This window comes from Antechinus flavipes, chromosome 1 (genome assembly GCF_016432865.1).
Source record: "Antechinus flavipes isolate AdamAnt ecotype Samford, QLD, Australia chromosome 1, AdamAnt_v2, whole genome shotgun sequence".
Classification (NCBI taxonomy): domain Eukaryota; kingdom Metazoa; phylum Chordata; class Mammalia; order Dasyuromorphia; family Dasyuridae; genus Antechinus; species Antechinus flavipes.
The window spans coordinates 500,800,169-500,824,545 of record NC_067398.1 but is presented as its reverse complement, the minus strand read 5'-3'; the positions used below and the strand labels follow the sequence as shown (position 1 = coordinate 500,824,545).

Here is a 24,377-nt window from a genome sequence, read left to right as displayed (position 1 = left end):
ATCCTTCTTAAATGAGGAAATTAGGAAGAAGAGAAAGTTTGGGGAAAGATAATGAGTTATTTATTTTTAAATTTAGTTTAAAATACAGTGGATCTATAGATATAGTTTAATTCTGTAAAGAATGAACCCTTTCAAAGACCCCCTAAGGCAACTGATAATACTGCTAAGAGAAACTTAACTGTACATGGTATAACCCACATGCAACAAATTTATGTTTGGACATGTTATATATACTCATACATAGTGGGTTAATCAAACCACTTCCATCATATAAAATAATTTAGGATAATTCAAAATCATTAGAAGAGTGAGTTTTAATTTCAGGAAAACAAGATAGCCCTGGTTAGTTTCCTTTGATACTTGAAATCAAGGTCAAATGATAAAAATTTAAGTTTCTCCCAATATATACTAGATTATATTTAGTTTACAATATTTCTAAGTGTAGGAAAGGCATAATGCCAAACCAGACATTCAAAGTATACTGACATTTCAGACATTTTGAATGCGTCCCAATTATTTTTTTGTGTGTGTTATTTTCTTTCACACTGCAAATAGAATCGATTATCCCAAAACTATCTTATATGATGGGAATGCATCTGTTTTTCTGCATATGAGCTGTAAAATCAACTCTTTAAAATGTAACACAAGGAGAAAATTAAAAATTAAAATAAACATACCTCTTTTCTATAATGGTTGGCAGCATCCAAATTGTCCAATATGATGGTATCTCCTAATAGCATCCCAAATACTACAACAAAAAAATTAAAGAAAATCTGATTTCAAATGAGAACTTTTCACATTAATGTATTAAAATAAAATTTAAAAAAAACAATTAAAAAGTATTTTAAGAGAACATGCTAATTTTTACAATTATATACTTTTCCCTTAGACTAAAAATGACAAGTAGAATTAGCAACAATAATAGTTTTCCATAGATAAGTTAACTTGCTGAAAATTAAAAATTAGTATGAATTGGCACAGTACTGCTAATCATGATCTGATTCCATTACTTGGTACATTTACCAAATAGATAATTTCTGCCTTTACCCTTATTTAAATAATATCCTTTACCTGTTTGACAATGATCTGAATTGTCTGGAAATGTTAACAAATCTCTTGCAAATACTGGATTACCAATGGGTCTGAAATAATTTTTTCCGTTTCGTAAATGAGGAAGAGGCCTGTTTGAAAAACAACATATTAAAGTTAAGTTTCTCTCATCATTACTTTGAAAAATACAGTGAAAAGTAGTGTATATAATTTTGGCCACATAATTAATTCTCTAATATTTACACATAATTTAACTCTGAAAAATGTGAATCCTTAGAAAGGGTTAAAGTAGTTTCCCAAACTAAGCAGCAGCACTGAGAACTACAAATATCTATATCAGAATAGATCAGAAAAATGCTTGTTTTATTTGCCTTATCTCATTTTCTGAAGTTATAGAAAAAAATTAATGAAGAATGAGCCAATGTGCAACTTGTTCATAAATACTTTTTTAAAGACACTAGATCCCAACATAAGATTATATACACTAAATTAAGAGTCAAAAACTTCTCAAAAAGCTAAGGAAGCAAGCTGAGTGTATATGCTGGGGGACAGGAGAAAGATGTTCCCAAATCTTATACGAGATTAATTCTAATAATTTATAAGCATCTTCTATATTCTGAGACACTATGGGATACAAAGACAAATATCCATATTCTCCCTCCTTTACTATACTATTTTTATACTTCTTATATCTTTGGCCTTAAATATTCTTTTTTCTCACATTAACTCTGCTAATTAAATTCACTCTCAGAGCTTTATTATCAATTCTATATAGATAAAATTCATAAATCATTCTCTCCAACCTTGACTTTTCTGAGGTCTAGATGTGAATTCTAAACTGTCCCTCCCAAGATAATTCACTTCTGAATATTCTTCTAGCACCTCAAACATAACATTTAAAGCAGAATTTGGACAAACATAGCTGTCTGAATGAAAGCAGATCCCACGTAACTAATGTGGGTGAGGGGGGGAAATCACAGATCAAGAAATGAAATAACAAACTACTATGCCTCCTTCTGCCTCCAAAATATACTAAAAACCAGCCAGAAGAATATAGGCAACAGGAAAAAAGGGTGCTGCTAGCCAAGTCAGAGTCTATTCTCAGGTTAAAAAGCCAAAAATGTTCTAAGATAACCAGAGACTGGTCAGACACACTTTTAAAGTGAAAGGTTTGGTAATATGGGGATAGGAAATCTCCCCCCAAAAAGTCCTAGGGTGGTTAGAAACTCATGGGGGCCCTTGGAATAGCTCAGGAGAAGCAGCAACCAGTCAGAGCATAATAGTGCTCAAAGCAGGATAGCACTGGTCCAAAGGTTCTTAAGTCCTAGGATGCTGAGACTTAATTCTGAGACACTAGAGGAGACCTGAAAAGCAGTGATATGATATGAGCTTCAAAGAATTAAAGGGGTTAAACTCAAAGAGAAAAGTCAAAAAAAGAAAAAAAGAAAAAGCTCAAGTGAAGCAGAGAGGATTACTTCCCTTCCCTCCAAAAATGAAGAAATGAGCAAACTCAAAAGTACATACATCATTATAAAGAATTCTAATAGTTCCAAAAATATCTGAAAATAAGAATATATCATGACAGAAAGAAAGAATAAGTCAACAAGTATTTAGTAAGTGATTATTATGGGAAAAGGACTGTTCTAAATCAACAGAGTAACACAAAAACAATGATAAGTAAAGAATCAAATGGATTTCCCACAAGGACTACATGAATACTTAGGAGAAAACAGGAAAAATATTCTAAATCACCAGACTCCTTAAAAGCCATGACTACAAAAGTAAAAACCAAAAACTAATCATACCCCTCCCCAACAAAACAAACAAAAAAATGTAAGAAATCACAAATGAAAACTACTCAGGTCCATAAAAATTAGAAGGCAAAATGCAAAATAGAAATAATTCACCAACCATCTCTTCAAAGGCCATGTCCAAAGTCTAGATCTTCTCCATAAAAGAAAAAAACACTGAAAGAATCTGAGGTTAAAAAAAGAGGGCGGAGGGTTTCCCCAAGTACCACAGCCAGAATCACACAAGACTTGGCAGTTTCTTACATGAAGAGAATTCTTTAGAAAACAACAATGCAAGCAGCTTATAACTAAGCATAACTTAACCTGCCATAGTTGAGTATAATTCTACTGGGAATAAAAGAGAACAGAGAATTTTCAAGCATTACAAAGAAAAGGCCAGAGCTAAGTAACAACTTTGAAATGTAAACACAAGACTAAAGAGAAATTTAGAAAAGTAAATTATTTGAACCAATTTAAAGAGTTGTATGCTAGTGAAAGGCTCTCACTTTCTAACAGGAGAAGAAACAAGTGACTCTCAGCAATTTTTTCTTTATCTAAAAAATTTTTTTAATTCTATTTTTATTTACAAAACATATGCATGGTTAAATTTTTTCAACAATGATCGTTGCAAAACCTTCTATTCCAAATTTTCCCCTCTTTCCCCCCACTCCCTCCCCTAGATGGTAGGTAGTCCAATACATGTTAAATATGTTAAAGTATATGTCAAATACAATATATGTATACATATTTACACAATTATCTTATTGCACAAGAAAAATCAGATTTAGAAAGAAGGTAAAAATAACTTGAGAAGAAAAACAAAAATGCAAACAAATAACAGAAAGTATGAAAATGCTATGTTGTGGTCCACACTCAGTTCCCATAGTCCTCTCTCTGGATGTAAATGGCTCTCTTTATTAGTGGACAATTGGAACAGGTTTGAATCAATTCACTGTTGAAGAGAACCATGTCCATCAGAATTGATCATCGTATAGTCTTGTTATTATAATGATCTCCTGGTTCTGCTCATTTCACTTAGCATCAGTTCATGCAAGTCTCTCTAGGCCTCTTTGAAATCATCTTCGTGATCATTTCTTATAGGACAATAATATTCCATAACATTCATATATCACAATTTATTCAGCCATTCTCCAATTGATGGACATCCATTCAATTTCCAGTATCTAGCAACTACAAAATGAGCTGCCACAAACATTTTTGCATATATGGGTTCCTTTCCCTTCTTTAGTATCTCTTATAAGCCCAGTAGAAACATTGCTGGATGAAAGGGTATACACAGTTTGATAACTTTTTGAGCATAATTCCAAACGGCTCTCCAGAATGGTCGGACTCATTCACAGTTCCACCAACAATGTATCAGTGTCCCAGCCTTTCCACATTCTCTCCAACATTCATCACTATTTTTTCCTATCATATTAGTCAATCTGAGAGGTATGTGGTGGTATCTCAGAGGTGTCTTAACTTGCATTTCTCTGATCAACAGTGATTTGGAACACCTTTTCATATCTCTAGAAATAATTTCAATTTCTTTATATGAAAATTGTTTTGTTCATATCCTTTGACCATTTTTATCAATTGGAGAATGGCTTGATTTCTTATAAATCTGAGTCAATTCTCTATGTATTTTGGAAACTTCAGCAACTTTTTCAAATGGCATAAGATTTAAATAAGAAAAACAGTGGTTTAATCTGGTTCTGAGGACTTTGAAAGGGGGTAAGAAAGGACAGTAAAAGGAGAAATATATTTATTTTGTGTAAAAAAAATAGAAATACATCACAACAGAAAGGAAGAATAAGTCAACAAGTTATTTATTAAGTGATTACTATGGGCAAAGGACTTTAAGCACTAGGAATATAACAAAAAGACACATATTCCTTGTCCTCAATGAGCTTACTCTAATGATGAAAGGGGGAAAAAAAGTGTAAAAAGTAAGGGGAAGAAAGGAAGCCCCAGAAACTATAACAAAATCCAGAGAGAAATAAAGTGATGGGCATGGCTGGTCTGGGTATTTTATGAAAACTTCTTAAATTGTGGTTTGTGACCCCTTATGGGGTCTTGTAACTGAAACTGGGGGTGGGGGGGGGGAGGGAGAAGAGGAGGTATCACAAAATTATGATTTATTACCAGTAAATGTTTGGTTTGTATATCTATTTTATATATCTATATTGCCAGGATCACATACAAATTTCTCATATCAAAAGGGATCACAAGTAGAAAAAGCTTAAGAAAGTAGTCTACTTACTATGATGGGCTACAGACTTTTAAGAAGCAAGGATCATTTTCTCATCTAAACATAGCACTTGACAGGGTTTAAAAGAATGGATTTTTTTTTTTTTACAGCAGTTAAAGAGGGCCAGATTATTGGTTAGTTAATTAGGTCATTTTAGAGACTCAGATAATAATAATCAGCAAGTACATGTTTCTGTTCTATTTTGTTTTGTTTTTTTACCAGATTTAGAATAGGGAAAGAAATTTTTACATGGAGGAGGGGATTTTTTTAAGGTTATTGCCCTCAAAGGATCAGATGTAAATATATACTAACTAGGCAAAAAATAAACATAAGAATGTATGGAGAGAGGAATAATAGTTTGGTGAAGAATGTAGGTAAAATTGTGTGTGAAGAAGAGAGGGAACAGAATTTATGGAAGAAGTGGAAGATAAGCTAAGATGGAAATTAATTATTCTAAAATAGAGGTATTCCAGGGATGGGGGGGATATAATCAATACAAGGGTCTCCAGAAGAGAGTTGAGAGTTCATACATAAGGAACACAAAGGCTAATTTCTCTATGATACTCTCTGGAACACAGAGACTAGAAAGGAATAATGTTAAGGCTAGAAAGTTAGGCTGATAAGGAGATAGAGGATGGTGAGAAAAAACTGTAAGAGATTCTTGAGGCAAAAGGGACACAGTTATGGATCAGGAAAGGTACATGGTCAGTTAGATCTCTGCTTCAGATGTGGAACATGGGATTACAGAGGAAAGAGATTTGAGGACAAGTAGACAAGACCATTATAACAGTGGAGGAAAAAGGTGATCACATTTTGAATTAAATAGTTGTGGTTTAGTTAAAGAGAAAGGCATAGACATGAAGAGACATTGTGGGTTCAAGGATTAAGAGTTAAGACAAGAACATCCATAACAAATGGTAAAATTGAAGTAAGCAGAACCAGGAAAATATAACCTGTGACAATAAAGCAAATGGAAAGCTCAATAATAAAAATAACTAAATCTCAAAGATATGTAACTATAATTATCAAGTGTGGTGCCAGGGAAGAAATGAAAAAACACATCAAGATGGAAAATTATGGGTAAAGAAAATATAAAAGTTGTTGATATGTAAGCTATTCTTTTTGTTATAAGGGATAATTCTTTGGGTGGGGAAACTCTTTATTGAAAAAATTAAGGTTAGGGTACCTAGGTGGCGCAGTAAATAGAGCACCAGCTCTGAAGTCAGGAGGACCTAAATTCAAATCTGGTCTCATATACTTAACACTTCCTAGCTGTGTGGCCCTGGGAAAGTCACTTCACCCCAATTGCCTCCGGCAGAAAAAAATTAAGGTCAAGTAAACCCAAAAGACATCAATAAAAATTTTTTTAAAGATCACTGGAAACTTTGGAGAAAGAAGGTTTCAGTTTATTGATAAGGTCAGAAGCCAGATTGTAAGGAAGAAGGGGAAAAAAAAAAAAAAGAAGAGGAATGAATTATTATCAAGTAAAAATTATCAATAAGTTCTGAGGGCTCTATCTGTCTCTAATATAGTTTGAAATTCTTTCCAGTTTGGTCTAGTTCAGCCACTCTACTATATAAATTGTTTTCCTTGATCTCCTTCTCTACCTGGAAAAATACAAAAAAGAAAAGAAATGGGAAAAGAGAAACATACTTATTCCTTCTAGATATACTATCATGTACAACAAGACTACTTAAACTTTATCCACTCGTGATTCCTTTTCACCCTTGAAATTATTATGCAACCCTGGATTTATAGGTATATAAAACAGGTATACAGATCAAATATTTACTGACAATAAATCACAAGTTAGTAATCCCCATATTCAGTTACATGACTCCATATAAGATCATAAATCAGTTTAAGAAGTTCTTATGTATAATCTTATATTAATGGGTTATCTCTATAGATGGAATATCAAAAATTTATGTTCAATAAATACTGTAAATCTGCTCTCATTTTTCTATGTGCACATATATGGTATATATGTGAAAATCCTTATACATTAAATTTCAAATGTGATCAGTGTCACTATATTATTCACATTAGCAATGATAAAGGCAGTGTAGCTATGAAGCACTTATTAATGGTATTTAATAAATATGAAAATAAAATTTACAATTATTTAGGTGATTTACTATTCTTTTAAGTTATTTTATATGCTTTTTAAAAAACTGTCCCCAATTTAAATTATTTTTATCCAAAAAAGAAAAAAAGCTTGGAAAAATACTTTAAAAAACCCACAAAATGTTTTGGTTCACATTTTTCTAACCTGTTCCAATCTGGAAGAGTCTTCTTATAAATAGAATCAAGTGGCAACACCTGTTGACGACCTTGAGTTTCATCAAAGATTCTACGAGCAGCATCAGTGGTTAGAGTGACTACGCAGTCCATGTCACTTGCCAAGTGCCAAGAAATAACCTTTGCGGCTTCATCATCTTCAATCTGTGCCAAGTGTGCAATCTGCATGCCACATTCAAAATTAAAGGTTAAAAAATGCACAAAAAGAGCAAGATTTTTAAAATCCAAGGGTACATTTGCCTAAACAATACCACTTTTAATTGTTGCAAAGATGTGTTTTAAATTTAGAAATCCTAAAAATTTTAACATATTTTCTAATCTGCTTTAAGATGTACTGAGAACCCTCTGGAGTCAAAAAAATTATTTGACTGACTCAAGTACTTTACACTCAAAATTCTGTACAATTTGGTCACTAAATAATTTTTTAAATTCTTTAGATCTGAAAAGATGGCAAATGATAAAATTTAACATTTTAACAATTCATAAATCATATAAAATACATATGCTGAGAAAACTCTCAAAAACTTGTACATTTATTACATTAATAAAAACCTTCAACTTTAACATAAATCTTAACATAAATTTTCATTACTGTTTCAGTTGAAATGTTGCTTATTTGTGAGACGATGGTCTCATGAATATCTCCATTTTAACATTAGGTTTCTAATTTGAATTTCACATATTACTACTGTACATTGGCCCCAGCTTGTCCATTAATAATAGGCTACTAAATCCTGCCATACACTACTGTGAGTGTCACCAAATACATAATATATTAATTACAATTTTCCAGGATTTAACCAAGGAGAAAAAGGGAAAGAAGACCAAAAAAATCAGAAAAATCAGTCTAACAGTAACTGAATATTCTAAAAAAAAGGGAAAAGAGCATTATCAATGGTCTTATTTCTTTATGATTAAAAAGAGACAGTTTCAATTATGAAATACTCATTTGTATTGGTTCTGGTACAAAATAGGTTTCGTTTATGAGAAATGATGACTTTAGAATTCTGTAAGAATTGCATGCAATTAGGCTACTTTTTAAATCATGGCACAACCCAAAGTTAAGTGCCTGTAGATACTGACCAAGAAGACTTCTATGTAATGAAGCAGATTTGGTGAGGATACATGCAAAATTTCTGTCTCTGAACTCATCCTGTCACATTCAGATTTAGTTGGAAGTCAAAAATTCTAAGATATCTTTTATCAGTGAATTAAGATGAGATTGGTGGACAAAGCCAATTTTGTTCAAACACATAATTTTGCAGTTAAATTCATAATGGTTAAAAATAAAAGAAATGTTAAAATGCCATTTCTTTACAAATTAGAGCGGAAAAACAATACCTTCTTAGACCTAGGTAAAATTTTTGAAAATAGAATAAAACTAAAAGATAATTTAAAAATGGACAATCATAGGATAATTGAAACCAATAAATATTTCAAAGTCACAAGTTTTGTTACATTTAATATGTTCCACATTCTATGACACAAAGCAATTATTTTTTGCTTTTCAGAAATCATATTCAAGAAATAAATCTGAATTTGACAATTAATTATTTTTTAAATTAAGTAACTGCTGTTTCTTTCAACTTCAATAACTTTTCTATTTTGTTGAACAAAACCTATGCTAGCACTGCCATTTTTTTCAGTTACTAATTGTTCATCATTTAGTGGTACTGACAATGGTACTGAAAAGATAAAAATAATTTCATAGTCTTTTTTATAACTGGAGAAGAAAATTAAACATCTGAAGCTTAAACCAAGTCATGCCCCATCAGAACAGAGCCAGTCTCCATAACACACTTGTGCCAAGTCAAAAAGGTATGGAGCTAATTAATGAATATAGAAAAGACAAAGAAGTTATAATGAGGAATAATTTTTCTGCTGTTTGGAGGAGTTTGGATTTCATCTTGATACTTACTCAAGCTTTATAATTTTTTCAAGACCCAATATTAGTTGTTTAGGAAAGAAGCATAAAATAATTGTTTGCTCTCAGCAGCATTTAGATGCAGAAGGAAAAGGAGAAAATAATTTTTATGTCCCTTTGATTCTATGTGTTCAGTAACATACATACAATTTTCAGTTTTAGTTTGCTTATAAGGAGAGAAATTTCTCTTTAAGGAATTTATTCAGTTTTTTTTCTTGGAATGAGAAAGAAGAAGAGAAAGGTAAAAGAAAGGAATCATCTTTTCAATAATAAAAATTTTTATTATTTACTTTTGGTATTAAAAACTTCATTTAAGCTCTGGAAAATTATCACTCACTCATGCTTTATGACTATTTGAATTGTTATGCCACAAGTTCTCTTTTATTGTCCTGCCTCAGTTTCCCTAATTATCCTGACCCAGTCCTGACTCAGTTTCTCTACTTCAATTTATAATTATCAGCTCTAAGCTCAGTCCTGCAAAACCTTCCCTCCCTCTTTATCAGAATATTTGATAAGGATAAAAGATCTTATGTTTTAAAATATCAGAATGCCTCTCCCCATCCCAAGCTATCGGAATGTCAGATACCATCTTATCAATATGCCTCCCCCCATTTCCGGTGGCTCACCCCACCCTGTCAGAGTCCTGTTACGGCTCTCAGAACCCTGACTCTGCCCCTGCCTCAGCCTACCCCTCCCTGACTCTGAGCCATGTGTATATAAGTCATTGAGAACTCACATCGTTTGCTGGATTCTTGGAAATGATAGTCTCATTCAGCCCTGGGACCAAACCATGGATCCATTTGGTCCCAGTAAATCGCTCCCTTTCAAATAAAATATTAAAAACTCTCTAATCTCTATCTTGCCTCTGTTTCTCCGACATTATATCACTTGAAATAAGTTACCATTCTGCCTGAGTAATTGGAAATGAAATCTTTCATAAATATATGTTTGGAAATTAAAAAAACAAAACAAAACATTTCTACAATTCTATTTTCTTATTGAAAATAATATTTTACAAAGGTAAAAAAGACCTAGAATCCAAACATCTTGTTCTACAATCTACGTGGTTTTCAAAAATCATTTCTTCAGTTATTTTTTTCAGATTTTCTACTTTTTAAAGCCAGTACTTAAAATGATTGAAAAGAAGCTAAATAACCCATCTTAATATAAACACAATCCCATTTCTACATAGTGAATGGGATAAAATGAGTGAAGACCTCTCATAAGAATGTAGCCTTGACCTATACCCAATTGTGACTTGAGATTGCAAAACAAGTTGAGCTTAAAAGCAGCAAGTGTTCTATTATCTTAAACAAACATTTCCCTTCAGGTTCTCTTCCTCCTCTTTTTCATTAGCATTTAAGTACCTAATAGGTAAAGTATGTTCTGGGGTCAATATTTATAGTCTTTGGATAAATTAGAATTCACCAGCCAATGGGAGAAAAGGTCAAAAAGGGGATGGGAGTTTCTGGTTACCATATATAATAATCTTGTGTTTTGCAGTTTGCACTTTGCACTACTCTACTGACACCTTGTCTGTTGGGAGTTGCCCTTTTTTGCCAGATCTTAATATAACTAGAAATAACGTGGATGATCATAAAAGGCAACAACAGCTCTTTCTTTCCATGGTCCTTTCCACTTTCCTCCCTCTTTTCTTTCCTTCCTTCCTTCCCACATTGCTGTCCCACACAATAATCTATCAATAAAAAGAGGAACATTCCCCTAGTACTAATCTGAAGAAAATGACTTTCTGATTTTTATGGTATAAATGTTGATATGTAATCTCAAAGCAAAAATTTCTTTTACTTGCTTAGTAATGAAATTGCTATTTAAACTGATCACCATCCAGAATTGATGAAAAATTAAGAACAGTTTCTCATTTAATACCTGACAATATTGAATTCATTAGTGAAGCTGTGCATGGTACTCAAGAAGATTTTGAGTAAATATTACCTGCAGAGGAGAAAGTGTTGCAATGAAGTCTAGATGCACTGTTTCCTTCTGCCCTGTAGATATTACCATGCTCAGAATAGTTTTAGTGATATATAAGAGTAAATCATAATTCTGGAGCTTGAGGAAAGAGTAGGAAGCAAAGCTGTATGGACAAAGATGAGGAAAAGGAAGCAAAAAGGAGATACACAAACATACTCATGCACATACGCGCTAAGAAAAGTCAAAATAAAACAAAAATTTAGAAGAAAAAGCTGAAAATAAAAAACTGTAAATGAAAGGATCAAACCCAACTAAAAAGAGAAAGAACCTCCTATTACTGGAAAATATGATGATCAGTTAAAAAACAGATAAAATTAAAAATGTGCAACTGGAAATTGCCAAGATAAATACAAGATAGATGCACTCATCTAGAAAAAGATAAAATTGATGGAGAAAAAGACAAAAAAGATAAGAAGGAAAAATTGCACTCCTTCTGCTGTTAAGAAACATATTCAAAGTGTACTTATTTTGCAAAAATAAATTCTCAGTGTGTCTTGGAATACATTTGTCAACGTTTTAGAATCAATAGTTACATTAAATTTTGATCCTTTTTGTCACTCTTCTGCAATCTCATTCAAATCTGAACCATTCGTAAACATAGCAGCTACTTTACAACAAAAATAAAGCCCTAAAAAATAACTAGCCTATTTGTTTAAATTCCAGCATATCTATCACTGGAAATAGTAATCATGGAATTACTGGTACCTACCTATTTCAATCTTGGCTAGAGCATTAAAAAAAAAAAAAAAAAGCATGGAGAAGGACAAAGACATGCTAATATTTAAGTTACACAAACTTAAAAAAAAAAAAAATGAAGATGAAGGAGAGAAAATAACCTAAACTATACTTCAAAACATTCAAAGCTAGAAACTCACCTTTCCCAAAATGTCTGGATTGCCTTTAGGGTAATTTGGAAGAGTGCAAGATCTCCTAGGTTGCTTCTTTAGTCCCTCTTGTTCAGATAACTTTTGTTTCAGAAGCATATCAGTGTGAGGCACCTGCAAATTACAAATGAATGACAAAGCATCCACTAAGCATTTACTAAATAAGTACAGACTCAGTGCTAAGAGCTAAACATTTAAAGTTAGAAAGTAAAACTGTCCCTGACCTCAAAGAGCTTAAATTTAATAGGAGACAACTTATATAAAAGGGAGCATGGACAAGGAAAAGAATTTGATCTAGGGATGACAGGGCAGTCAACTGACACACTTTTCTTTCAATGGTACTGTGATATGACTACTGTGCTCATGAGAGATATATCCTCCAGGGAAGTTTTCTCAGTAACACATTTATCTAAACATATAGACTCAATTCTACAACTCAAGATGAGGGGAATTATACTAGCCCCCTTTCAATAGGATGCTTCTAAATTTGGTGAAAGTGAATGTATATTAAGGAATTGTAGAAAACCATTCTGATAGGCCACAGCAATTAATAATTAGGACAATGAAAGATTGATATTGTCTTACATGGATTAGCTAAAAAGATTGTGAGCTCTCTCATCAGCAAATGATAAGAAGAGACAAGGGCAGAGGTGGCGGCTCTGCTAAAGGATAATAGCTTTGTTAAGCACTTCCTGGCTGTAGCTGTTAGTGAGGAGGGTTGGGAGGAGAGACAAGAATAGAGTTGTGCCTTTTCTCATAAGAATGAATAAAAACATTTTTTGAACTCTGACTCTGACTCAGACTCTGAATCTTTAATTCTGGTGGGTTTCTATCCCCCACACTCAGAATAAGAGATGGAACCACAGAGGGAAAAGAACCTAACACTGGGGAAAGGCAGATAGGAAAAACTAAAACAACTATAACCATCACCAAACTGACTAAAATCATTAACTTTAAAATGAACTGTAATCAACTTTACTTTTATATAGAGTTATAAGGTGTTAGAATGGATAATCTACTGGGCTTGGAATCAGAAAGACCTAGTTTAGACAGGCACCAATACAAACAAGAAGCTTTCTTTGGTCCTTGCAAGGAAAGGCTCAAGCATACCAGCTGAGCAGACCCAGAACCTCTTACCTCCCATCTCCCAGCATGGAGTGCCTGGTCTGGTGAGCCAGAATAGTGAATTTGGTTAAATATCAAAAGATTAGTTCATTGGATGGACTTAAAAAGGAAGTCACAATTGACTAATGGTCAGCAATGTTGTCTGCTTCCTGGGAGTCATGTGACTTCCTGAAGCTTAGACTGGAGGTTTGACCTTTTCTGGCCTGCAGACTTCTGAGAATAGAGATCACGTGACTTCCTGAAATTTAGGCCTAGAGTCTAATCCACTCCATCTCATAGACTTTCATTTAGCTGGAGATCTAGATTTCTATTGACCCCTATTGTTTGGCTCAAAACCACTCCCAGTAAGTGGTCTCATATAGGCCTGAGGGCAGTGACAGCATTGAGGGAATCTCATTTGGTTAAAACTTTTGTCTCAGATTTCCCTTTAAAACAGGCAATTTTAAACTAATTTCTTTGTAGAGGACCTAATATGCCATGCCAAGGAAACTCTCTTTCTTCCCGGCATAGTAGCAAACCTCTGCCCACTGAAATGATATTCTCTTTCAGCGTTACCCTCTCTTTATCTGTCTCACGTATTTCCCTAAAAAGACTTTATACCTTTCTATCGGGATTTCTCTACTAGAAACTACTTCTCTGTCAGGATCTTGCCATTAAGGATTTCAGTCTACTCATGTACAGCAAAGGCTGACTTCCCAATGTCAATAATAAACTTCTTTTTATCAGTTTAGCTTTTTCGGTTTCATAAATTATTTATGAAGGACCTCTGTGCCACAGGAGAGGGGTTCCCATAACTCCCTATTTTGCGCCAAATCCTAAGGGGATTTAGGCGAGCCAAACCTCTTTATTTGGTTCTCTGAACCCTGAACCTGCCAGTAACCTCATAGTTTAACTCCCTGACCAACAGGAACTCTAATCTCATCGTGCCTACAGTTGTCTCCATTTTTCACTACTTTGGAATATAATTTCCAACTTGAACATTCAACTGATAAATCCAAGGGCTTTTCACATTCCTTCCAATATCTAATCAGTTGCTAACTTTTACTGACGACAAGATAAGATATCACTTTCATATATTGCCTTATCATCACTTCTATAAACTCTGGAGTTCAGGAACTAATCATCCTCTGGCCATACTATTACAAAAGTCATTATTTCCCTGTTTTCAGTCTTTTTGATGTAAATGGTGTCACCTTTCATCTGTGGGAGGAGGTTCGGAAAGGGACCTTTGGAGGAAGGATGATTTGGGTCTCAAATCTTCAGGACCTCTGGAAGGGTTCACCCTTCCATCCATAAGGGAAACTCCCAAGATAAGTAATCTCATTCAATTTTGAACTGAATTTAATTGAAAATCAGTCTCTGAGAGTCATCTTTGGGACTAAAGATCAAAAGAGCCCCAGATCTCAGAACGCTACTAAAAGACGACTCTGAATCCAGAAACTTTGCTAAATGTCCTTCTGGACTCAACCCATTGATGAAGATATTTTCTTCTCAGTGTAAATCCATCTTTGCTAATTCCTATCAAGAGTTTGCCCACTTTCTTAGCGTACTGTCTTCTTAGTGTAAATAAAGCCATTCTTTGCCACAAATCTATTGCCTGTATTTATTGGGGTTTGTGAATTCTTTCACAAAACCTGCCACTGGCGGATCCCATTAGGGGAGTGCTTACCTTCAATTCTCATACCTCATCATTTTTGCCCTTTTATCCATTCATAAAGATATTTGTAAGTTCTGTGTAACATAAGATCTGACCACATTAGCAATCCCTCACTCAAAAATCCTCAATGGCTCACTATTGTCTCTAAGTAAAAGAGTCTCAGTCTAGAATTTAAAGGGTGTTACCTTGCCTTTTCCATCTTACACAGTATTATTCCCCTTTATTCATTTTCTGTTCCAGTCAACTAGCCTACCAGCTGTTTTCTATATACAATATTTCAATTTCTTTCTCCACAACTTTGAACATGTGGCCTCTAACGGCATGTACTTTTTACTTATCTATACCTATTTAAAATCCCTACCTTCAAATTATAAGTGCAGTACTATCTTCAACATGAACTCCTTTCCTACTTTTTTTCAATTATTAGTCCTTGTTCTCATCTGAAATCATCATCTATTATCTTAATTATATACAAGTATGCATATGTTGTATTAAATTTTCATCCCTTTGCCCCAATGCATGATGGCTCCTCATTTGGGAGTTTCCTATATCAAAGAAGTTATAGGCCTAATCAATATCTCTATATTATCATCATTGATGTATACAAAGTAGATGATAAATGTCTGCTAAATGGTATTTAGCAAGTTTATATATGCCATTAAGTCACCATCTTCTGTCCTCTATATTTTTTTACTATTGTCAAAGGCAAACTCTTATTCACCCAGACTAAGCCTCCCTAGATTCTTCATTCTTGCCTTCAACCTCCATTATCTAATCAATAAATTATCAAATTTAGTTAATTCAATCTACTAAACATCTCTTACATCCATCCCTTTCTCTTCACTCACATGACCAATGCTCCATTTTAGGTACTCTTCAGCCTCATGCCTGAACTATTTGCAAGAGCCTCCATGATTTAGTTTACTTGCTTCCAAGCTCTGTTCTCTTCAATCTACACTGCATAGTACCTGTCAAAATAGTTATGATTAGGGTCAAGTCTGCCCATATTACTCTAAGCTCAAAAACTTTCATGGGCAAAAGATGTAGGACTGGAAATGTACTTAAGATATAATTGAATCCAATCCTTTCATTTTACAGATAGGGAAATATGAGGTCAAGAGAGGTTAAATGATTTGTCATATAAGTAATGAATGATGGAGCAAAGACTGAAATAAAGGTCCTCTAATGTCAAATACATTATAATTGCTCCCAATAAAAAATTTTAAAACTCCTCTGCCCGGTATTAAAGGTATTCCAAAAGTCTAAGTGCAATCTACCTTCACCTACCTAGCACACACATAGTTCCAGCCAAAGGGATTAATTACCACATTTAGTATACCAACTTTCATCAATTAAAAAAAGTTTTCCTCAAATAGAGGAAAACAAAGAGTGAACAGAGCTAGACATGAAGTCAAATAACTTCAGGTTCTGCCACTCACACTTAAGTTCATTTCAATGAAGCCCACTCTCCCTAAGCAAGACATTATGACGATCTTGAAGATGTTTCAAAACAAAACGCTTTTTTCTGCCCTCAAGGAGTTTTCATTTTATTGGAAAACGGCTGAACTGCCAAGAGAAAAGTACTTGATTTCAAAGAAAAAATGACTAAGGCTTATCTAAACCAGATAAACAGGTGTTAGCCTTTTTCTTATTTACTTTGAAAAAAACTCATGAGATATAAAGAAAAAAAGTTGAATTTGTTAGTTTATAAATTAATAGTTGCAGGATAAAATACATTTCTATATGAAACTGGTAAATGTTAAAAAAAAAAAAACTAAAGTATTGAAAATGGCTTTCTTCTAACAGATTTTACAAAATTAAATATTTCAGCAACTATCTTTTAAAAAACTGACAAGCAAATTTTTATTTTACAACTGAATCAGTAAAGAAATATATCGGTAAATAACTTTTCATTGTGGCCTCTAGAGATGCCTTTTTATTCCTTCCCTCTTAATATTCACAAGATAGCTAACTTTTCCAGAGGACACTGTATTACTGTCGGCTATCTTTTAGTATTACTATGCCCCCCCCAAATACTGGACTTTCTTTAAATTTCAGATAAAGCCCTTCTGCAGGAAGCCTCTACTGATTTCCCTTATGTTTGTTGCTTTTTCTCTGCTGATTATTTCCCATTCATCCAGTACCTACTTTGTTTATACATTATTATTTGCATTTTGTTGATTCCTCCCCTTTGCTTACATAGATGTATAATATACAGTAGGTGATTACTGGTGAATTCAGCATTCCATCTGCTACTCCCAATTTATTCACCGAAGCCAACTACTTTGTCCAGAATGTCCTCAATCACAGATCACAATCCATATATTATTTTTTAAGATTCAGCTTAGACACCATTTCCACAAAGCCATTTCTGATCCCATCAGGCAATAATAATTTTATGTGTATATGTTTATGGCTCCAGTAATAACTGGCAGAGTGCAGCTTCTAGGATAAATAAAGCAGTAATCCTGAGGTCCCCTGACCTTAGAGAACTATTGTTCTAATAATCTAAAGTCTCCTGGCCTTCGATATACTATAGTCTTACAAACATTGCTGACCGTCAGAAAGACAATCTGTCTGTCAGTAGTAACAGTTTCTTGAGACAACAATGAATAGATCACCCCTTAAACCTACTTGTAATACATAAAATTAGCAGATTAAATATTATGAGGCTCTGGCTTCTCTAACCTTTCCTATAAATGTATCTTCTCGCTCCTAGTTCTTTGCTAAATCCTTTTGGAACTTGGTCCCCTTCAATTGGTGTTACAATTATATTGTCTTTCGCCTTCCCTTTCCCCCATGCCACGTGATGTCTCTATGCCACCCGGACCCACTTCTTCTTACTTGCAGCTAACTTTTTTGGGGTTTGGGTCCCTTTTGGGATTTAACCTGCCAGCTGAGGGTATGTCCCAATAACATGGGGCACTCATTTTTTACTGGATAATTGTGAGTTCTACTGAAGAACTTGTCTTTTCATATGCTCTTCCACTCTATTTCATATTTACATTTCCAATATCTATTATACCCCTTCATTTTGTCTGTGACCTATTCCTCTAAATGGATCTGCCTTAAAAATGTTTGTGGCAGCCCTTTTTGTGGTGGCAAGAAACTGGAAATTGAATGGATGCCCATCAATTGGAGAATGGCTGGGTAAAATGTGGTATATGAATGTCATGGAATATTATTGTTCTGTAAGAAACAACTAGCAGAATGAATACAGAGAGGCTTGGAGAGACTTACAAGAACTGATGCTAAGTGAAATGAGAAGAACCAGGAGATCATTATACACGGCAACAACAATACTATATGAGGATCAATTCTTATGGAAGTGGCTATCTTTGGCAATGAGAGGATCCAATTCAGTTCATGTGATAAAAGTAGTGATGAACAGAACCAGCTACACCCAGAGAAAGAACACTGGGAAATGAATGTGGACTGCTTGCATTTTTTTTTTTTCTTCCCAGGTTATTGTTACCTTTCTAAACTTGATTTTTCTTGTGCAACAAGAAAACTGTATAAATATGTACACTTATATTGTATTTAAGATATACTTTAACATGTTTAACATATATGAGACTGCCTGCCATTTAGGGGAGGAGGAGTAGAGGAAAGGAAGGAAAAAGTTGGAACAGAAGTGATTAGTCAATGTTGAAAAATTACCCATGCATATGTTCAGTCAATAAAAAGCTATTAAAAAAAATTGGACCTGCCTTTTGCCAAGGAGAATGAGCACTTGAGAATTCATGTGACCACTGGTCACATGACCAACCCCCAACTTTTGGTGCCTGCCATCATTTTTTGGTGCCAAATCCCACATCACAGATCATATCAATAACCACTGATATATCATATGTGCACAACTTAGAATCCCGTATATTCTTAAAAAATGTTTGTTGACTGAGTTTCTTTGAGAACATAATGACAGCAAGACTTGGATAATTTCATCTAGTACATCTGATCAAACTACAATATCTTCTCTGTTAAACCAAAAAAATCAGTGACTTCATCACTGTTAAGGCTAAGTTCAGAGTAATGTTAACATAGTATCTGATTTAAAAGTAATAATATACATGCATACATAAGTGTGTGTTAACATATACGTGTTTATAGTATTAGGAAAAAATCACACCTGTTGTGTTGCTGGAATGTTTATATGCTGTTTTTTTAGCTCATTCCTCAAATGGATTTCTTTTGATGTTGCTTCTTGGACTTGACCTAAAATAAATAATAAAATCAATAATCCAGAATACATTCTGGTAAAGACAGTTCATTATTTATATGCCTTGAAATTTTTGAATCTTGATGCTAAAAAATAAAATATACATGACACTGTTTTAGCTCTGTGTTGAAAACAGTAATTTTTATCCTTTACTCTAGAACTAGACTCAACATGATATTTTGGTCTCTAGAAAAGACAAAATGTTTATAAAAAATATTTTAAGATACTTAAGTAAATATATAAAATAACATATAATAAATACATTTATAATAACATATATCAATATGTTGTATTATATATAATAAATATAATAAAAGCATTATAAATAGAAATAATTAAAATAAAAAATATTTTAACAATCAAACATTAGCATTCAGAAAACAAAAATGCAAAACACAAAAAAGAAAGTGACTTAAGAAGGTAGTGGTGTTTTCTGCTACTAATTCTCAAGCTACTAAGTGCTCATCCAAAAATCACTGAAGTGAGGGAGACAGTGCATTACAAAACACTACATGACTAATATAATAAGTCAAGGAGAAATAATCCATCCACAGAGGCCATTTTTTTTTTAAACTAATAAAACCATGGCTGTTTCACCTTCATAAAATCAACAAAACATATAATAGAAATCATTGCCCTTGTTCTTTCGTTTTTAATATTTTAATTATTATGTCTGTCAGTACTATGCAAAAATGAAAATGTTCATTAAAAAATATATTTTTAAAAGTGCCTTAGGATGAAAAGTGGAGATGTCAAGATATATTTATACTTGTTACTCTAAGTTATATAGTTTTGCATAAAATCAAACATTATCTCCTAAATATAACTAAAACTTCATCCATTAACAAGTATATAATTGTCAAATTGCTACAGTCACTCCCTCCATAATAATTTACAAGTGCACTTGAATGACATAACTTACATTTCATTTCATTGACAAGTTGACGGCTGGCTTCAAATAAATTTCGGTACAGAACAATGGACTGAGATAATTGGTCTCTCTCTTTTGTAAGTGCTGCCATCTGCTGCTGCTTCCTAAAGTCTAATAAAAAAAAAAGTGATAACTTACTTTAAATATTTTAATGTTTATGCTGTAAAATTCATGTTTTTAATAAAACTGAGTAGAAAAAATTTTCCTGATTTTACCTGAAATAGTTTATAGTTTACATTAAAACAACAAATGTTAAGTTTTATCTATCCCTATACTGAGAAACTCACCATTATAAAACATAAATGGTAGATGATAAGGTTCCAATGTTCTTGACAGAGATGGTAGGAAAGGTTCAAATACAATAAAATACTCAGTACTGTCTCTTCCAGGGCTATTTTCTGCCAGCACTAGATCCTATGCAAATTGAAAAAAAATATTTCCAATAAATTTAAAAATAGGTATTTTTCTATATTTACTGTCACAGGTTAAATTATACTCTATTTTAAGATTATATTTTGCCTTTAAGACTTAAAATTCATAAGCATCCTAACAAAAGTAAACTACTTATAATTTAAATTAAAAGATTTTTCAGTATATACTTTATGAAATCAACTATCTCTTCTCAGAAATCACCTTGGCAAAAATTACAAATTGAAATATTGCTTTTGTCCAAATTATAAACAGAAAAATACAACTAGAATTACCAAAGCTCACTTGTATTCTGAGCAGCAGGATCTTCCAAATCCATAAAGTTAAGAGCAAACAAAAGAGGAAAGAAGGTTTAAACATACAAAAAAATCCCAAACTCCCATGGCTGAGTTATAGTTACAACTGTTTCCATGGAAGCAGACACTACATCCCAGATGACTGAACAAGGTGTTCCCATAAGATTTCTAAAAAAAATGCATTAAAATACAATATTTTTTATTTAGTGGGCATGACAAAATAGAGTTCAAAAGGAATACAAATAATATTTAAGATTTCCTATCATAAAGCAAACCTGTCGCAAAGCCACTAATAAATAATTCAAAGCTAAAATAGAAATGATGCTTTGTGCGTTATTTTAAAGAAATATCAATAATTAATATCCAAAGCAAAGGGAGGAAAAGTTGACATTATGTCAGGTGTATAAAAAGTCCCAGAAGACTAGAAGATTCAACCAGATTCTTGAATACTAGTCCCTGCTCAATCACTAAAAGCTGTAAAACTTAAAATGAGATTCAAAGAAACAATTTAAAATAAATTCACTATAATAAGAATTAATGATTTGATCCCTCCCCCATTTTTTCCAAATCTCTTTTTCCCTTCATATTTCTTTCTCTCCCTCATTTTCTTTATCTGAAGTCTACTTTCTGACAAAATAGGATAGAAAAGAAGCAGGCAGCTCAACCTAATATTCTGGTCATCATCTCCAAAAGATGCTGTCTCCACTTCAGTGATCTCTTCTTCTTTACTTACTATAAGAATTTTGTATTACACTCTTGAATCTAACTTGAGTTCTGACAGGGAATTTTCTCCGTACATAATATTGTCCAAAAGCTGGATATGCCTCCAAATTTTGGCTCTGTACCAAACTGCTCCACTACCAGCACTGTACAGCATCTTCTTCTCTACTTTCCAGATCCCTTTTAAGTGCTATCTGCTCCCATTTTCTGTTTGTAAATTGTTTCTGGTTTTTGAAAAAAATCCTGAGTTTTTCCCTCCCAGACTGAGACTGATCGATAGATTTATGATTGGGTAAAAGAGGCCATTCTTAGTCTTATTTTTACCTAGTCTTAATCATTGATTGGACATTGCCTCAGTCAAACCAAAATCTGTTAAAGCCTTTGGCCAATGTTTTCCATTGCACCCAGGGTCACTTTCAGTCATCCTGAACTGTACATTGCCATTGGACTCTGGAAGTGACTTTGCACAGCCCTCCCTCACTTAGATCCAACTCACTTGCATGTCATGACTATCACCTTCCAGCTGTCAAGATTCTCTACAAGAAGAAGGGTAAACAACAATAAGAATAACTTTCTTAATTGCCTGTAATTTTATAGTTTAGGACAATGACCAATACTTAGTAAGTGCTAATACAGATTTTATCTAACTTCTAGTTTATCTCCTTCAGGGGAAAAAAAGGACTAGATCCACTACTCCCCATTCAGACACTTATTCCCAATCCTTTCTCTTTTCAAACACCTGTTTTCACTTCCTCACCAGCAGCAGTATTCCTTCAGATCTTGTTTTACAACCCACTTAAGTGCTTTCCTCAAGGTAATAATAATGTTTTCTGTGCTAAATTCAATGACTTTTTCCAAGACTCTTTCAACAATTTGGCCAATCACTCCCACTCCATCTCTTTACTTCTTGATAGCAAGACAATCTGAGTTTGAATCTTGCTTCAGACTATGACTAGCAGTTTGACTAAGGCAAGTCACTTGACCTACATTTGTAAAATGGGGATAACGATACCACTTACCTCATAGGGTTTTAAAAGCCCAGGGAATATAGAACATAAACTATTATTATTGAGTTCCCTGTCTCTCGCCTCTTCCCCTTCCCTCATCTATTCTTTCTTCACAGTTTTCAAACTGATATTCCTAAAATTCAGAGCATTTTCACCTCTACAAAAAAAAATCTTCAACGGCTCTGTTCTGTCTGAAAAGGGCCAGGTAAAGATTTCTCAAAAAGTCTATGAGATGGAGTGGATTAGACTCTAGGCCTAAATTTCAGGAAGTCACGTGATCTCTATTCTCAGAAGTCTGCAGGCCAGAAAAGGTCAAACCTCCAGTCTAAGCTTCAGGAAGTCACATGACTCCCAGGAAGCAGACAACATTGCTGACCATTAGTCAATTGTGACTTCCTTTTTAAGTCCATCCAATGAACTAATCTTTTGATATTTAACCAAATTCACTATTCTGGCTCACCAGACCAGGCACTCCATGCTGGGAGATGGGAGGTAAGAGGTTCTGGGTCTGCTCAGCTGGTATGCTTGAGCCTTTCCTTGCAAGGACCAAAGAAAGCTTCTTGTTTGTATTGGAAGATGCCTGAGTAGTCAATTTGGGTGATGGGGTCTACCATTCATCCCACATAATTTATGAGGGCTCATCCGAGATCTGTGACTTTCAAGGGAGTTCTGATTCAAGGCAGGCATCAGACTGGGTTTTCTCTGACTGTCCTTGAAATCAAACCCTCAGAGAGGCATCCAAATACAAACAGGAATACAAGTCTCAGGAAAATGCATGAAGGCAAGTGGCTAATTAGGCACATAATATAGAGAGAAGGGGAAGGAGCAGTTCAGAGACTGGAGCTGCTCTCCCCAGGGCACTGCCTGTGTCATTGGGCTGTCCCCAGACTGAAGGGGACACTCTGGAATCACCAAGGCTTGGTGATCCAAAGTTAAGGGGTACCGCCTGGTAAGTCAGAAGGAAATCCTGATAAATGGCACAGAGCCAGGGGCATTCTGGATGACTGCTGGATGGGGACGACCCTCCAGGCTTGGGGAATCCGAGCCAAGAGGCTGGCTCTGTGTATGACAGGATCTCAAGCCATGAGATTGGAGCTACTCTCCAGAGGGAGAGGGGAAGGACGGAGCAAAAAAATCTAAAATACCACCAGAGTATGCACTTGAGAGATACTGCTGTCTTGTTTTTTTTTTTTTTTTTTTTTTTTTTTTTTTTTTTTTTTTAATAAATTTTATTTTATTTAATAATAACTTCGCATTGACAGAATCCATGCCAGGATAATTTCTACACGACATTATCCCTTGCAATCACTTATGTTTCGTTTTTTCCCCTCCCTCCCTCCTCCCCCCCCCCAGGATGGCAAGCAGTCCTATATATGCTAAACATGTTGCAGTATATCCTAGATACAATACATATTTGCAGAACCAAACAGTTCTCTTGTTGCACAGGGAGAATTGGATTCAGAAGGTAAAAATAACTCGGGAAGAAAATCAAAATTGCAAATAGTTCACATTCATTTCCCAGTATTCCTTCTTTGGGTGTAGCTGTTTCTGTCCATCATTTCTCCAATGAAACTCAGTTAAGTCTCTTTGTCAGAGAAATCCACTTCCATCAGAATACATCCTCATACAATATCGTTGTCGAAGTGTATAATGATCTCCTGGTTCTGCTCATCTCACTTAGCATCAGTCCATGTAGGTCTCTCCAAGCCTCTCTGTATTCATCCTGCTGGTCATTCCTTACAGAGCAATAATATTCCATAACGTTCATATACCACAATTTACCCAGCCATTCTCCAATTGA

General features: G+C 34.0%; 1 protein-coding gene across 3 annotated transcripts in view; it reads right to left on the bottom strand.

Annotated features, from left to right (window-relative positions):
- The window catches only part of SMCHD1 (structural maintenance of chromosomes flexible hinge domain containing 1), a 259,470-nt gene that overhangs the window by 92,298 nt on the left and 142,795 nt on the right, over positions 1 to 24,377 (bottom strand). For all 3 annotated transcript variants that reach the window (XM_051970385.1, XM_051970387.1, XM_051970386.1), the window contains exons 38-44: positions 20,412 to 20,538; positions 20,116 to 20,235; positions 19,104 to 19,189; positions 12,184 to 12,306; positions 7,364 to 7,554; positions 1,072 to 1,181; positions 678 to 748 (exon numbers count right to left, since the gene is read on the bottom strand). In XM_051970385.1, coding sequence (XP_051826345.1) covers positions 678 to 748; positions 1,072 to 1,181; positions 7,364 to 7,554; positions 12,184 to 12,306; positions 19,104 to 19,189; positions 20,116 to 20,235; positions 20,412 to 20,538 — 828 coding nt within the window. The remainder of the gene's footprint in view (positions 1 to 677; positions 749 to 1,071; positions 1,182 to 7,363; positions 7,555 to 12,183; positions 12,307 to 19,103; positions 19,190 to 20,115; positions 20,236 to 20,411; positions 20,539 to 24,377) is intronic.